Here is a 17,682-nt window from a genome sequence, read left to right on the forward strand (position 1 = left end):
CCAGCCAACCAACCTTTACATTTTAGGATAATTTAATTTTTTTTTAAATTCAGTTTTATCTTCTGAAGAACTTTAATCTCTAATATAAATATTTCCCTCTACAAAAATTGTAGTTTAGTCTTTAAGTTTTAAATTCATACTTATTTTAGTGTTTTGTTGAATCTAGTGTCCGAACATGATGAAGAAAAAGTTTCTCCTCATCAGAAACACTGATGTGATCAATCCTGGTTCCACCTGAGCCGGCCGGTCGCTGTGTCTTTAAGGCGGGAACAGTGACGGTGACATCATAACCACCTGACAGACGGTGACATCATAAGCACCTGACAGAAGATGACATCATAACCACCTGACAGACGGTGACATCATAACCACCTGACAGAAGATGACATCATAACCACCTGACAGACGATGACATCATAACCACCTGACAGAAGATGACATCATAAGCACCTGACAGACGGTGACATCATAACCACCTGACAGACGATGACATCATAACCACCTGACAGAAGATGACATCATAAGCACCTGACAGACGGTGACATCATAACCACCTGACAGACAGTGACATCATAACCACCTGACAGAAGATGACATCATAACCACCTGACAGAAGGTGACATCATAACCACCTGACAGACGATGACATCACACCTGAGCAGCATTTCGTGATGTCATCGGTTGCCCCCCCCCACAGGGGAGCGCGCTGCCCCCTGCTGGCAGCGAGGCTGCAGGTTCAGTCCTCGCTGCAGTCACAGTTTAGACGCCGGCGTCCTCGCGTCCGTTCCTCAGCACCCCCCCACACGTGCCCCCCCCAAACGCCGTCCCAGCATCCTTAGCGAGTGGGGACAGCGGGCTGTGCCTCCCTCGCCCGGCCGACCCGGGGAGGAGGTGGTGACCGCCGTCGGAGGAGCGCGGCGGGGGGCGGAGCCTGGAGGCCACGCAGCGAGGGCTCGGGCTGATGGACGACAGCGTCTGCTGGCTGCCGTTCAGGAAGGACGAGTTGTTTGACCCCTGCTGGCCCCGGTAGTTATAGTACGCCTGCCAGCCCTGACGCTTCTTCTTCCAACGACAGCGAAGGATCCGAATGAAGGCCTGAGGACACAGAGCTCATCAATAACTTATCAATAATCTACTGATGACACACAACATATCAATGACTGATCAGCTTCATTGATTTAAAGTCAGAAATGTGCAGCTGATATTTAACTTTTTTTTTTTTTAAGTATATTTTTTGGGGCTTTATAATGATAATAATAATAATGCATTTTATTTAAAGGTGCCTTTCAAAGCACTCCAGGTCACCTTACAAGGCACATATAACACAACACCAGTACATCAAACAATATAAATCAGACATTTAGTGCAAAGATAAAGAATAAATATGAATGTGACTACAAAGTGCATTAATATAGTAAATAAACAAGAATGAAGATTGCATAGTTAATGGGAGATAGAGTAGGCCACTCTGAATAGGTGCGTTTTCAGGCGGGATTTAAAGGTGGAGACAGAGTCTGAAGTGCGAATGTCTGGTGGGAGAGAGTTCCTGAGGCGGGGGGGTAGGGTTAGGGTTAGGGTCAGGGGGGTTGGGGTTGGGGGGGGGGGGCAGATCGGCTGAAAGCTCTTGACCCCATGGTGGTTAAGTTGGCAGTTCATGCCTTTAATGTACAGGTAAGTGGAGAGAGACAGGAAACTGGAGGCAGAGAGGGGGGAATTCGAACTGGGGTCTGTAGAAGGACTGTAGCCTCTACACATGGGGGGGGGGGGGGGGTGGTGGTGCTCTACCCGCTGATATTTAACTTTAACTTTAACTCTGCAGGATGTGTTATTGGTGATCCGTTACCTGTTTGAACTCGCGGCTGTAGCAGGGGTAGATGATCGGGTTCAGGCAGCTGTTGAAGTATCCGAGCCAGAAAATGACTTTAAAGAAAGTTTCAGGAGGACGAAGACTGGTGTTAAAAGAGCCTGAGGACACACACACACACACACACACACACACACACACACACACACACACACACACACACACAATCATTAAATCATATAATTAATGTTAATCAATGAAAAGAATGAATCTCTAACAAGTTTTAAAAGGTCTGTAAAACATCACATTTAGGCTCCATGAGAACAAATCATCCATGTTTTATGTTGTCATGGCAACAAAGAGGAAACGCAAATAAATGATTTTTTAAAATATCACTTTCTTGGTGTGACCTACAAAGGGTTAAGTATTTTTACATTGGTTTTCTTTGGTACCTTGCGGTGTCAAGGCAAACCACAGGCCTTTACCACAAAAACTAGTTTGGAGCACGGTTTGCAGTCGCGCTCCCTCCTGATCTTCCTCCTCGCTGCGTTGTGATCGGGTCAGTGAGTCGGGAGCAGTCATCTCTAAAATGATCCGTCAGGTGGTTGGCAGGTGATCCAGTCGGTGCACGCCATCAAAGCTGCGCCTGATGATCCGACATTCAGTACAATCATCTCCACCAGCTCCGATGCTTCATTAGTGAGACTGTCTGTCAGACCTGGATGCAGCTGAATGCCTCCTACCAGCAGAGATAGATTCATTGTGGAGTGCAGATCGTCCATGTTAGTGCAGCTTTGTTCTTGTTGTGCTTGAACACGCTCAGATCTGACCAGCAGATGATTAAATGACCATGTCCGAAGTAACTCAGGTTATGTTGGTCAGGAATGAAACAGTTCAAGTGTTTAACTAGATTCTGGTAACTCTGATTCACTCCCACTCCCATAACGCCACCACCTCCCTCTCCAGCTGGGAACAATGGTTGCAGCTCTCCAAATTAAAACATCTCAGAGACTACCACCAACATGTGAGGCATGACAGACAGCTGACCTTTAACCAGGACCCAGAAACATCAGAAAATAAACTGCCTCCAAACGTCAAACCAGTTCAATTTCATTTAATTTATTTATAAAAGATAAAAATCAGAACATAAGATTCATATTTTGAGGGCGATGAGGTGAATTTGAAACACATTGTTGGAAGTGATCAGCTGCAGGTCTGGCTTGTCACCACCGGGGGGCAGCGCTCACCCTCTCATCGTTTCTACATTTCATAAACTTTTTTATTTTTCTGCTTTTCATTCTTCAGTAACAGCGATGTGGATCAGATCTGAATAGAAAGAGGTTTCCTGAATAAAGAGATTGTTTCACATGAAGCTCAGAGATGATGAGTCACTTCCTACTTCCTAAATATACTTAAATATATAACGTGCCTTGTTGTCACTACCTGCTTTGCTTGCTTTTTTTATTTCAGTTTAGTTTTAGTGAGTTTAACGAGTGATTTAGTAGTTTTAGTTTAGTTTTATTTTGAAGGAATTGACGAGTTCCGGTTTAGTTTTTATTTAGTCTTAGTCGTAGTTTTAGTTTTTCAGGTATTAAGAGAAAGCCTTGACTTGTAGAAGCTGAAAAGGATGAAAGAATGACACCAAATATGGTTTACCTCCATCCTTCCTTTCCTCTCTTGCTCTCCCCCTCCTACTTTCCTCCTTCCCTCCTACTTTCTTTCCTTCCTTCTTTCTTCCATCCTTCCTTCCTTCCTTTCCTTGCTCCCTCTCTCCTATCTTCCTTCCTTTCTTCTTTCCTCCATTCTTCCTTCCTTCCTTTCCTTGCTCCCTCTCTCCTTTCCTTCCTTCCTTCTTCCTTCCCTTCCTTCTTCCTTCCTTTCCTCCCCTTCCTTTCCTCCCTCCCTCCCTTCTTTCCTTCCTTCCTTCCTTCTTCCTTCCTTTCCTTGCTCCCTCCCTTCTTTCCTTCCTTCCTTCCCTTCCTTCGTCCCTTCCTTCCTTGACTCGAGGACAACAGGAGGCTGCTTCAGGACAGGAAGTAACCGAGGGAGAAAATGAAGCTGAATTTATCTGCAATTCAGATACATTTAGTTTTAGTTAGTTTCACATTCTTCATTGTAGTTTTTATTTTAATTTCAGTTAACTAAATTATTCTTTCATTGCTAGTTTTAGTTTTAGTTAACTATAATAACCCTGGTCAGAACCCACTTGAAGCCCACGTGGTTAACAAGGTTTAATTATAATTAGTGTCTGAGGAAAACAAAGAAAGGTTTAATTATACTGACTGACTCCTCTGTTTACGGGAACAAAGATCACGACCGGCAGACGAGGCAGGTGATCTGCAGCATGTCGGAGGATTCAGGAGGGTTAACCCTGACCCAGGAGGATCAGGAGGACTCTGCAGGATCAGGTTTTGATGTTCCTGAGATAACTGTGATCAGGTGGATTATTCCTCCCTGAACATGGACTTGTAAGGCTTCGCTGCACACTGACTGGTCTATTCTGGTTTTAACCCTTCGTAGGTCACACCGAGAAAGTTTAAACAATCATTTCTTTGCTTTTCCTCTTTGAGGTTATGACATGTCCTCACTGAGCCTAAATGTGATGTTTTACAACCTGTATCTATAGCAACCATAGTACAACCTGTATCTATAGCAACCATAACACAACCTGTATCTATAGCAACCATAACACAATCTGTAACTATAGCAACCATAGCACAACCTGTATCTATAGCAACCATAACACAACCTGTATCTATAGCAACCATAGCGCTACCTGTATCTATAGCAACCATAGTACAACCTGTATCTATAGCCACCATAACACAACCTGTATCTATAGCAACCATAGCGCTACCTGTATCTATAGCAACCATAACACAATCTGTAACTATAGCAACCATAGCACAACCTGTATCTATAGCAACCATAACCCTAATCTGTATCTATAGCAACCATAGCACAACCTGTATCTATAGCAACCATAACACAACCTGTATCTATAGCAACCATAGCACAACCTGTAACTATAGCAACCATAGCACAACCTGTATCTATAGCAACCATAACACAACCTGTATCTATAGCAACCATAACACAACCTGTATCTATAGCAACCACAGCACAACCTGTATCTATAGCAACCATAACGCTACCTGTATCTATAGCAACCATAACGCTACCTGTATCTATAGCAACCATAGCACAACCTGTATCTATAGCAACCATAGTACAACCTGTATCTATAGCAACCATAACACAACCTGTATCTATAGCAACCACAGCACAACCTGTATCTATAGCAACCATAGCACAACCTGTAACTATAGCAACCATAGCACTACCTGTATCTATAGCAACCATAGCACTACCTGTATCTATAGCAACCATAGCACTACCTGTATCTATAGCAACCATAACACAACCTGTATCTATAGCAACCATAGAACAACCTGTTTCTATAGCAACCATAGCACTACCTGTATCTATAGCAATCGTAGCACATCCTGTTTCTATAGCAACCATAGCACTACCTGTATCTATAGCAACCATAACACAACCTGTATCTATAGCAACCATAGAACAACCTGTATCTATAGCAACCATAACACAACCTGTAACTATAGCAACCATAACACAACCTGTATCTATAGCAACCATAACACAACCTGTAACTATAGCAACCATAACACAACCTGTATCTATAGCAACCATAACACAACCTGTATCTATAGCAACCATAGCACAACCTGTATCTATAGCAACCATAACACAACCTGTATCTATAGCAACCATAACACGACCTGTATCTATAGCAGGGTTAGGGGTTCAATAGATTTAGTTTTTGACACAAAGTGACCTCTACCAAACGGTGGAGCAGACCTATAAAGGGTTAAAGGGAGGAACACATGCAACACTTGCCCATGATGCATCACTGCCTACGATGTAAAAACACGGATGTCCATGTTTGGAGATTCTCGTCCAATCAGGAAGAAGATATTTTAGTCTGAGTTTGATGCTTTTGGGCTCAGACGTTTATCACTGTGATCAGCTGATCTCAGAGCTGCTGTTAAACTGTCAGACGAAGAATCATTTTGTCTGTTTATGGATTATTATTGACTACAGATCAATGATCAGCGATCAATAACTCTGACTGATGAAACTTCCATCAGCGAAAAGTCCGAAAAGTAAAGTTTAGGATATTATAATTTTTATTTGAATAAAATTCATCATAAAACTGCTTCTGTCTCTCTTCTGAACAGACATTATTAAATAGAGTTTATATTTTATATGAAAGTAGACTCATCTGAAAATATGATCAGCTGATGTTAATAATAAAAAATAAAGATATTATATTATATTATATTATTTAATGAATCCCAGCAGTCTGCACTAATAAAATTAATCAGACAGAAACCCATCACAACCATGATGTCCTCCTCCTCCTCCTGTCCTCCTCCTTCTGTCCTCCTCCTCCTGTCCTCCTCCTCCTGTCCTTCTCCTTCTGACTCCTCCTGTCCTCCTGCAGAGGAGGTTCCAGCTGATTTATTAGGACGCAGTGCAGATCATGACTCGGCAGAAAGTAAACGCTGCATCACTGAGACTGAAACTGCCGAGTCAGCAGGAGGAGCACGGGAGGAGGAGGACAGTAGAGTAAGCAGGAGGAGCACAGGAGGAGAGGAGGAGGTCAGGAGGAGGATCTGCAGAAACGTAAACATAAAGAGAGGGTTCATCCTCACAGCTCCATAAAGACGTTAATATACATTACTGCAACACGTCATCAATAATTTACTCCTCACACCTCCTCACAGCTCCTCACGGCTCCTCTCGGCTGCTCATGGCTCCTTACAGCTCCTTTCACCTCCTCACAGCTCCCCACAGCTCCTCACAGCTCCTCACAGCTCCTCACAGCTCCTCCTCTTTTGGCTCCTCCTCGGTCTGCTTTGTGAAATCTCTCGTCTGTTTCTCTGAGCATTAAGAGATTTTAAGGATTTTAGGGATTTTTGTGCTCATATTAAACTTTGTTCTGTTATGAACATGAGGAAGTCAGCAGGTCAGCTGCAGCCGGAGGGGAAGAACTGACCTTTAACTCTGAGTTTAGTTCCTGAATTAAGTTCCTAAACGTCAACTTAGTTGGGACTAATTGATCAAAAAGTTTATCCTACACTCTGAGAATCGTGGTGGAGGGGTTTACGTGTCCCTGGGACCCTGGGAGCTGTGTTGTTGGGGGCAACAGCCCCAGGGAGGGTCTCCCAAGGCAGACCTGGTCAGGGTTGTCCCTGGTCTCTGATCCTGTTTGTGATCTTCATGGTCTCAAGGTGCAGCCAGGAGGAGGAGAAAGTCCTCCTCCTGACCTCAGAATCACCTCTCTGCTGTTTACGGTTGATGTTGTTCTGTTGCAGAACTCTACAGGTGAAGTCCTCCAACAGGCTCTGGGATGGTTTGCAGCTGAATGTGAAGCGGTCGGGATGAGAGTCAGCACCTCCAAATCTGAGGCCTTGGTGCTCTGCCGGAAAAAGGCCCCTCAGGGTTGGGGGGGGGGGGGGGGGGTTGCTGCCCCAAGTGTGGAGTTTAAGTATCTGGGGGTCTGAGATTGACAGGTGGATGGGTGCAGCATCAGCAGTGATGACCGTCCTGGTGAGGAATGAGCTGAGCCTGAAGGTGAAGCTCTCAGTGTAGCACTACACGTCCCACGGTCTACGTCCCAACCCTCACCTCTGCTCACCAGCTTTGGGTAGTGACCCAAACAATGAGATGCTGGATCCAAGCTGATCCTGTTTGTGATCTTCATGGTCTCAAGGTGCAGCCAGGAGGAGGAGAAAGTCCTCCTCCTGACCTCAGAATCACCTCTCTGCTGTTTACGGTTGATGTTGTTCTGTTGCAGAACTCTACAGGTGAAGTCCTCCAACAGGCTCTGGGATGGTTTGCAGCTGAATGTGAAGCGGTCGGGATGAGAGTCAGCACCTCCAAATCTGAGGCCTTGGTGCTCTGCCGGAAAAAGGCCCCTCAGGGTTGGGGGGGGGGGGGGGGGGGGTTGCTGCCCCAAGTGTGGAGTTTAAGTATCTGGGGGTCTGAGATTGACAGGTGGATGGGTGCAGCATCAGCAGTGATGACCGTCCTGGTGAGGAATGAGCTGAGCCTGAAGGTGAAGCTCTCAGTGTAGCACTACACGTCCCACGGTCTACGTCCCAACCCTCACCTCTGCTCACCAGCTTTGGGTAGTGACCCAAACAATGAGATGCTGGATCCAAGCAGAGAGAGTCTGGGCTCAGCCTTAGAGATAGGGTGGAGTTCAGACAATTGTTTATCCTCCTCAAAGTTCTGTCATTAATTTACAATAATTTAGTTCCTAGTTGTATTTAACTGTTTGATCATCATCATCATCATCATCATCATCATCATCATCATCATCAGTATCCGGTCTCTGGTGAAGTTTTCTCTCTTTGTTTGGAGTCTCAGGTCCTTTATAGGAGCTCAGGCCTCAGAGACAGAGTCCTCTCAGTATTTACTTCCTGTCCGGCTCGTCTGATCCGAGCAGCTCAGCAGTAATCTGTCTGGGTAGGGGGGTCTGGCATCGCTCCACCGAATACGATGTGGGAAATCCATCACAGAAAATAAAGAAATAACCAGCGTGTTTACCTTCCTGCTCTGAGAAAACTGTCCTGGAAACTCTGGCTGCAGATTGGCTGCTGGTGTCGGACCTGAAGCTTTGTGTTTCAGGCCAAATATCGAAGACAACGAAGTAAAAAGTTTCCCATCATTTGGGACTTAGCCCCCTGAACACGAGCGAACAGAGCGAACAGAGCGAACAAAGATGCTGACAGGCGGTGATGTATCTGTCGGGTTATTTGTGGCAGACTGCGTGTCAGGCTCAGATTTCTCTGCAGTGTTTCTGTGAATGTGAAGCAGGTCTGATGTTATCTGATGTTTGGTTAGTTCAGAGACAGCAGAGACGAGCCTGCCCGATGTTTATATGATAAATGTGCTGGAGCAGAACAGAACCAGATGTGATACTGCTGCTGTTGAATTAATGTGTAACAGGTGAGATGAGTGAATATCTGAGCAGAGGAACACACTGTTATATAAAAGTTACATTATAAGAAGCTTCAACAGTCTGTAGAAACTAAATGTTGAGACAACATAAAGCTCCATAAAGCTGAGGAGGGGCTCGATTAAATGTACTTAAAAGTAGACTATTAACCCCTTTAAATTGGACTAAACCACTTGGACACTAAACCCCCCACTGACCCTCATATATAGAAGTAGATGCTATAGATACGTACTGATGGGCAGAGCCAGGAAGAAGGGCAGCCAGCAGAGGATGAACATGCCCACCACCACGCCCAGCGTCTTGGCAGCTTTCTTTTCTCGGGAGAACTTGAGCAGTTTGACGGTGAGCGTGCTGCGCCCCGCCGATCCCCCCCCGGCCCTGGAGGAGCACAGGTCGTGGATCTGCTGGTTCCTGCAGTGGATCCTCAGCGTGAGCTCGTTGGAGTCCTCCTGGCGCTCCTTCATCATGCCGGCCTCCAGGTTCTTGGTGGTGCGTTTGGCAACGATGTAGACGCGGCAGTACATGGCGAGGATGACGGCCAGAGGGATGTAGAAGGAGCCGAGGGACGAGAAGAGAGCGTAGTACGGCTCCTGGGTGATGAGACACTCTGTATCGTCCTGCAGAGACAGTCATGTGATCAAAGGAGAGGAAACTGGGTTTGATATTTACCAAATGATTGAACTGTGTGCATGAGGCATCTAGTGTGGGAGAGCGGGGTTGGTTGTCACATTCATCAGATCTCGGTCTCTAGAGGGCTCTGCTGTTAAAAAGTGTTGCTGCTCAAAGTTTCAGAATTCAGGTGAGAGGTTACTTCAGAGATCATTTCTAGAGTCAGGAAGACAAACAAGGGTCAGATTCCTCCAGATGTGAAGCTCAGAGCAGTCAGAGACGTTAAACTGTATAATATTATTATATAAGGATAAAAAATGCACTTATAGGAATGATTTTTCCTGTTTATGTTCTCTTGGTGCAGGAGATGTTAGGTGGTATTTCAATCAAACTAAACATTATAAATGCTGTCTTACTACCAACATCCATGATGTCTTACTACCAACCTCCATAGTGTCTTACTACCAACCTCCATGATGTCTTACTACCAACCTCCATAGTGTCTTACTACCAACCTCCATGATGTCTTACTACCAACCTCCATGGTGTCTTACTACCAACCTCCATAGTGTCTTACTACCAACCTCCATAGTGTCTTACTACCAACCTCCATGATGTCTTACTACCAACCTCCATGGTGTCTTACTACCAACCTCCATAGTGTCTTACTACCAACCTCCATGATGTCTTACTACCAACCTCCATGGTTTCTTACTACCAACCTCCATGATGTCTTACTACCAACCTCCATAGTGTCTTACTACCAACCTCCATGGTGTCTTACTACCAACCTCCATAGTGTCTCACTACCAACCTCACGATGGGACGATGTCATATATTAGACAGTTCATATTTTTAGAACAGAATCAGCTGAAAGAGAGTCAGACTTCTCTACTCGTAACCTGATACTTTAGGCTTTCATTACAAAATAACAGTGAATCTATTCAGTATACGGTTTATGTAGAATTCAAAGTAAAGTAATAAGTGTGACTACCAACCTGCTCTCCACATTTTTTTAGCCTGTTTTCTCTGAGAATTAAAAGGATTTAACAGATTGTTCTGAGCTAATTGCATCTCCTCTATACGTCATTTTAAATTAAAGACATAATATTGATTACTGAGAGCTAAAAATGATATTCAGATTAAACTTTGGGGGTTGATACCTGCGTGACCTTTGACACCTGATACAACTTAAATGGTTCAAAATGACTGAAAGGGTTGATGTGGAAAGTGATGGGGACCTGAGACTGTACCTGTGAGGGCGGCTGCTTCCAGCCCAGCAGCGGGCCGATGGAGATGACGATGGCGAGGATCCAGACGCCCAGCATGGCGAGCAGCGCCCGCTTCTCAGTGACGATCATTGGGTACTGCAGCGGGTAGCGGACGCCGATGTAGCGGTCGATGGAGATAACGCACAGAGACATGATGGACGCTGTGCAGCACAACACGTCCACCGCTGCCCAGATGTCACAGAAGATCCTCCCAAAAACCCAGTAATCCAGGACCTGGGGGGACAGGAAGTGACCCGGTCAGTGAGGTTCAGTTTAAATTTAAAGGGTTAAAATGTGAAAATAAAGTATGAATAACTTCACACATTCTGTTTTTGTGGACCCAGCATCAAATTTCTGCTTTTAATCCATTTAGAGAGAATATATTAGAGGAGTATGGCAAAAATGTCTAAGTGGTGTAACCATAAAAACTTTGGAAGGAAGGAAGGGAGGAAGGAAGGAAGGAAGGAAGGAAGGAAGGAAGGAAGGAAGGAAGGAAGGAAGGAAGGAAGGAAGGAAGGAAGGAAGGAGAATATATTAGAGGATTATGGCAAAAATGTCTAAGTGGTGTAACCATAAAAACTTTGTACCAAATAATTGACTGTTGCTTAAAAACAGTAAATAGTCAATAAAACACCTTCTTTCCTTCCTTCCTTCCTTCCTTCCTTCCTACCTAACACCATATCAACTAGTTTGGCATGATCTTACATCCTTCCTTCCTTCCTTCCTTCCTTCCTCCCTAACACCATATCAACTAGTTTGGCATGATCTTACATCCTTCCTTCCTTCCTACCTAACACCATATCAACTAGTTTGGCATGATCTTCCTTCCTTCCTTCCTTCCTTCGTTCCTTCCTTCCTACCTAACACCATATCAACTAGTTTGGCATGATCTTACATCCTTCCTTCCTTGCTTCCTTCCTTCCTTCCTTCCTACCTAACACCATATCAACTAGTTTGGCATGATCTTATATTATAACTTTTATATTAAATAAAGCTAATGGAATACTATTGTTCTAAATATTACATTTCATCTGGTTACCATGGAGACCAGGAAACATTTACATGTTTTAAAAGAAGTCATTATTAGTATAAGTCCACTTAAACACACTGTAGCTGATCACATATCTTTCAACAATGATCAAAACTTAATTATAATGAATAAAGCTAAAGATGATTGATTTATTACTTTTCAGCTCGACAGTGACACCGCTGGCTGAAACAGGAACTGCAGCCAGAGTGTCAGCTGACCAGTGACAGCCAATCAGCATCACCCAACTCACAACAATACATAAAGACAGACAGACTGGTTAAATAATCTGATCTATAATAAACTCTGACAGCAGTGTGTGTGTGTGTGTGTGTGTGTGTGTGTGTGTGTGTGTGTGTGTGTGTGTGTGTGTGTGCGTGCGTGCGTGTGTGTGTGCGTGTGTGTGTGTGTGGAGACTGAAAATATGCAGCATGAAGTGTGTTGTTAGTGTTTCTGCAGCCGCTGTGATTTTATCAACAGGAACAAACTCAGAAGCAGCTGTTACACGTGTTATAACTTTATTCTTCTTTAGAAATGAGACCTGATCTCAGAGCTCATTAAAGTACTGACTCAGACAGACATCATCCAACCAGCTGATCCTGATCTTCTCCTCTGCTGATGAGTTAAAGTTACACCTGGCTGCTGGTTGGTTGGTTCAGCTGAGTAGGCATGGGCCGGTATGACATTCTGGTGGTATGATAACCATAAGCAAAAATATCACGGTTTCATGGTATGGTGGTCTGTTGGACTCTACAGGTGAAGTCCTCCAGCAGGCTCTGGGATGGTTTGCAGCTGAATGTGAAGTGGTCGGGATGAGAGTCAGCACCTCCAAATCTGAGTGGTGGTTTTATGATTCCAGCTCTAAAATGTTCCTAAAAGGAAGTTGATGTTCATTTAACCTGAATCTGTAATGACAGTGTGAGGGGTTGTGATACTCTACGCTTCAGCTGTTCCACCTGACGGGTTTCTGACCTGCACTTCCTGTCTTTAACCAGCACTTCCTGTCTTTGACCAACACTTCCTGTCTTTGACCAGCACTTCCTGTCTCTGACCAGCACTTCCTGTCTTTGACCAGACAAATAACAGCTCATACCTCAGGAACGGTATGAGGAAGGAAAGGAAGGAGGGAAGGAAAGAAAAAAGGAAGGAAGGAAGGAAGGAAAGAAAAAAGGAAGGGAGGTAGGAAGGAAAGAAGGAGGGAAGGAAGTTGGGAGGGAGGGAGGGAACGAAGGAAGGTAGGAGGGAGGGAGGAAGAAAAGGAAGGACCGAAGAAAGAAAGGAGGGAGGAAGGAGGGGAGGAAGAAGGGAGGAAAGGAAGGATCAGCATTTCCTGTCTTTGACTAGACTAAAAACGTCTCATACCTCAGGAACGGTATGAGGAAGGAAAGGAAGGAAGGAAGGAAGGAAGGAAGGATTTATATGACTAGACCAGACAATAAGCAGCTCATATCTCAGGAACGGTATGAGGAAGGAAAGGAAGGAGGGAAGGAAAGACAAAAGGAAGGAAGGAAGGAAGGAAGGAAGGAGGGAGGGAGGAAGAAAAGGAAGGACCGAAGAAAGAAAGGAGGGAGGAAGGAGGGGAGGAAGAAGGGAGGAAAGGAAGGATCAGCATTTCCTGTCTTTGACTAGACTAAAAACGTCTCATACCTCAGGAACGGTATGAGGAAGGAAAGGAAGGAAGGAAGGAAGGAAGGAAGGATTTATATGACTAGACCAGACAATAAGCAGCTCATACCTCAGGAACGGTATGAGGAAGGAAAGGAAGGAAGGAAGGAAGGAAGGATTTATATGACTAGACCAGACAATAAGCAGCTCATACCTCAGGAACGGTATGAGGAAGGAAAGGAAGGAAGGAAGGAAGGAAGGATTTATATGACTAGACCAGACAATAAGCAGCTCATATCTCAGGAACGGTATGAGGAAGGAAGGAAGGAAGGAAGGAAGGAAGGAAGGAAGGATTTATATGACTAGACCAGACAATAAGCAGCTCATATCTCAGGAACGGTATGACAGAACATGTGGCGGTTTGGGTTATCGTGACTTTTTCATATCGCGGTTATCGTCTCATGTCTACAGCTGAGAGTCGACAGAAGCAGAGTTTCTGGTTTAAAGCTGTTAGAGTTGTTGTCTGATGCTTATTCATCATCATCAATCATCATCATCGTCGTCATCTTCATCATCAATCATCATCATCGTCAGCAGCAGCAGCAGCTCGGAGCTCGGAGGCGGTGAGGAGCAGGAACTTCACATTCTTCAGATATTTAGTGTAAGAGTCCAGACTGCTCCTCCTCGTCCTCTCAGTCATGACCCAACCTGCTCACGACTCACAACTCTACATAGAAAACCTTTCAACCTTTACAACTCATTTCATTCTTCTTCTTTTCTTTTAATCCATTTTCTGGCATTTTATAAACTAAACATCTGAAACCGTTCCAGCCGTTCATGTGAAGATCAAATGTTAGAAAATGGCCTCAAAATATTCACTTGTAAGAATCTGAAGCTGAATCAGAGCTTTAAAAATGACTCAACACCATCCAGTGGAGGAAGGAAGTAGGGAAGGAAAGAACAAAAAGAAGACAGGTAGGAAGGAGGGAAGGAAGGAAGGAAAGATGGAAGGACGGGAGGAAGGAAGGAAGGAAGGAAGGAAGGATGGACTAAATAAGGGGTGGAAGGACAGAAGTACAGAAAGAATAAAGTGATTAAGGACAGATGGAAGGAGGGAAGGATGGATGGACAGAATGAAGGAAGGGACAAAGGCAAGGAAGGACAGGAGGAAGGAAGGAAGGAAGGAAGGAAAGAAAAGAAAAGAAAACAGAGAGGAAAGATGGAAGGAAGGCGGGAGGGAAGACAGAAAGGATAGATGCAACAAAGGGAGGAAGGACAGATGGAAGGAAGGATAGAAGGACACTCTGCTATCAGTTCATCTGTAATTAATATGTTTGTATGAATTTATGAATTATTGAGTCTGTTAAATGTCCAGAGGGGATAAAAGAGTCGACGTCTCACTGCCACGATGTTCTTAACCCTTTATAGGACACTCATTGAAAGGAAGGAAGGAAGGAAGGGAAGAAGGAAGGAAAGGAAGGAAGGAAGGAAGGAAGGATATTTTGGGATATTTACAGAAGTTGCCAAATATAATTATTTGCCCAATAAAGGGTTAAAGGGAGGAAGGAAGGAAGGAAGGAAGGAAGGAAGGAAGGAAGGAAGGGAAGGAAGGAGGAAGGACGGAGGAAAGAAGGAAGGAAGGAAGGAAGGAAGGAAGGTAGGGGGGAGGAAAGAAAGAGAGAAGGAGGAAGGAAGGAAGGCAAGAAAGAAAGGAGGGAGGGAGGAAGGACAGATGGAAGGAAGGAAAGGAAGGAAGGAAGGACGGAGGAAATAAGGAACGAGGGAGGGAGAAAGGAAAAGAGGAAGGGAAGAAAGAAGGCGGGGAGGAAGGAAAGGAAGGAAGGAAGGAAAGAAAGAAGGCGGGGAGGAAGGAAAGGAAGGAAGGAAGGAAGGAAGGAAGGGAAGGAAAGGAAGGAAAGAAGGAAGGAAGGAAGGATATTTTGGGATATTTACAGAAGTTACCAAATATAATGATTTGCCCAATAAAGAGTTAAATTGATTTTAAGTAATAGTTTGATGGTTTCCTGTCCAGGTTTGATTTTAGGATCAGACCTTTAGACGTTTAGACCTTTACGGCCCTTTTCCACTGCAGAATCGGTACGGTACGGTACGGTACGCTTTAGCGCGGCACGACTCTACCCACTTTTAGAACCGGCCCTGTTCCTTTTCCACTGCCAAGAGGTACTAGTCGGACTACTTGGAATGGGCGGAGTTGGCGGGGTCGACACTGCCGTGACGTAATTTGCAGGCGACTACTAATGTGCCCATGCCGCAGTCAGTAAAGTAAACAACAACGATGGAGGCACTGGATGACATGGAGGCGGTACTGCTGCTGCTGTTTGCTCTGTGGCTCGCTGTGTTTGTGTTTGTGCTTTAACGCGGGTGATTATTTAAAGACCCCGAGCTTCGTCGCATGTATGACGACATCTCCTTCGACCAATCAGTGGACAGCGCCGTTCACATGACAATTTAGTATCAGTTCGGCTCGGTTAGTACCACCTCTGAAACAGGTACGACAAATGGTAACGGTTCCCAGGTCCGGCCCCCAGTGGAAAAGGGCACAAAGCGGGTAGAGTCGTACCGTACCGTACCGTTACTAAATCGTGCAGTGGAAAAGGGCCAATAGAGGCTCGGCTCATCATGAGACTATCACACATAATAACCTGCAAGTGTTCAAACTGCTGCTGAACTCATTTCACTGGATATAAAGAAACAGGACATATGAATCCATAGTAGAGAGGTCTAATATAATGTATAATAATAATAATGATGGTTGAGAATAGACAGGCAGAGGTTTGTACAGAGAGTTTATGTTAGATACAGTCAAGCCCGAAATGATTCATACCTCTGGCAAATTATGTCTTAAAGTTCCTTTTATTCAACCAGCAAGTTGTTTTTTGACCGGAAGTGATCCAGGCGTCTCCAAGAAGATAAAAAGATGATGTAGGAGAGAGAGAGGATCATCATTGTGGTAAAAAAATATCTCAGTCAGCTTTTATTTATATTTGAATAAAAAGTGGCATGTCCAAAAAGGGGTATGAATAATTTGGGGCTTGACTGTAGTTAATAAACTCTGAAGGAAAGATTAGATATTAATGACGTAATGACCAAAGTACATTAACCCTGTTAAAATAAAACCATTTCAACCATTTCAACCTGCAGCTTTACAGTGTCTCTCTCTAACACACAATAATTAAAGCTGTTTACAATCACTTTTTAGACAATAAATTAAATAATTCATTATTTATTTTAGGGTAGTTTGAGCCATAAAAGGGTCTAAACGTCTCCACGGCTTTAAACACGAATTAAAAAGGAAACCCTGAAAGTTTAGTTTAAGCCAGGCAGCTTTATTTATATTCATATATATTACCCCTATGACAACTCAGTGTGATTTACATTAGACAAACATTTAACAAGAATTTAACAAGAATTGAAAAAATAAAAAATAAAACCAAATGATAATAAAAACATGGAAACATTAAAAATATAGAAAAATAAAAAGAGAGAAAACTATTATAGGCTAGACAGGTGGAGGTTTGTTCCTCTTTCTGAAAACGTGAAAACCTCTACTTTAGTCTCATTAAAGATCAATAACTGATCACTAATGAGACTATTGATCCCCCCCATACCCCCACCATACCCCCACCCCCCCCACCCCAACACTGACCTCCAGGGTGGCGGACACCGGCAGCACGGTGGTGCCCAGCAGCAGGTCAGCGATGGCCAGGTTGATGATGAAGTAGTTGGTGGGGATCCGCAGGTGTCGGTTACACACCACCGACAGGATGACCAAGATGTTCCCCACGATGGCGAACATGATGAAGGAGGCCAGCACCATCCCCACCGGCACGGCCCGGCTCAGGTCCAGCGGGGCTCCGGTAGTGTGCGCGCGGGCCTGCTCGGTCCGGTTGGAGGAGGAGGAGGAAGAGGAAGAGTTGGAGCCCGACAAAGGAGGCTCCATCCCGGGGTAAAGATCCGAGGAAGAGGTGGAGGCGTTACTCCACAGACTCATGGTGAGACTCCAGAGGTTCAACACCCAGTTTATTTATTTAACAAAGTGGAAACCTGACTTCAGATCAGTTTAAAGATTCATTTCAAAAAGCTTTATAATTAATTTAAATCTTTTTATGTCTCCTTCAGACCCTCCTCAGTACCAGCAGCAGTATCTCAGCGGCTCCTTATTAAATAATAAATCCGTGTATGTCTCAGTTAAATCCGCACAGAAGCCAAACTGGTCCCGGTCGTGTTCCCGCGAGGCTCCCATGGTGGAGAGGAGCGCTCGTGTCGGGGGCTCGGTGTGGTGTGCGCGTGGAGT

At 44.6% G+C, this 17,682-nt stretch overlaps 1 protein-coding gene across 1 annotated transcript; it reads right to left on the reverse strand.

Moving 5' to 3' along the window:
• Positions 1 to 759: 759 nt before the first annotated feature.
• On the reverse strand, positions 760 to 17,379 carry LOC128371696 (alpha-1A adrenergic receptor-like). Its single transcript, XM_053332074.1, has 5 exons — positions 17,035 to 17,379; positions 10,718 to 10,969; positions 9,088 to 9,472; positions 1,844 to 1,965; positions 760 to 1,095 (listed from the first exon to the last, which is right to left on the reverse strand). The coding sequence occupies exons 1-5, from the start codon at positions 17,377 to 17,379 to the stop codon at positions 760 to 762; spliced, it is 1,440 nt and encodes a 479-aa protein (XP_053188049.1).
• Between the last annotated feature and the right edge of the window lie 303 nt (positions 17,380 to 17,682).

This window comes from Scomber japonicus, chromosome 13 (assembly GCF_027409825.1).
Source record: "Scomber japonicus isolate fScoJap1 chromosome 13, fScoJap1.pri, whole genome shotgun sequence".
Classification (NCBI taxonomy): Eukaryota; Metazoa; Chordata; class Actinopteri; order Scombriformes; family Scombridae; genus Scomber; species Scomber japonicus.

Excerpts from the sequence above, each read along its gene's own strand:
- LOC128371696 (XM_053332074.1), bottom strand. The coding sequence starts at position 17,379 with ATGAGTCTGTGGAGTAACGCCTCCACCTCTTCCTCGGATCTTTACCCC. Across the intron at positions 1,966-9,087 it reads CTTCCTGGCTCTGCCCATCA|GCTCTTTTAACACCAGTCTT; the intron begins GTACGTATCTAT and ends GTGTGTCCTCAG. Across the intron at positions 1,096-1,843 it reads ACAGCCGCGAGTTCAAACAG|GCCTTCATTCGGATCCTTCG; the intron begins GTAACGGATCAC and ends CTGTGTCCTCAG.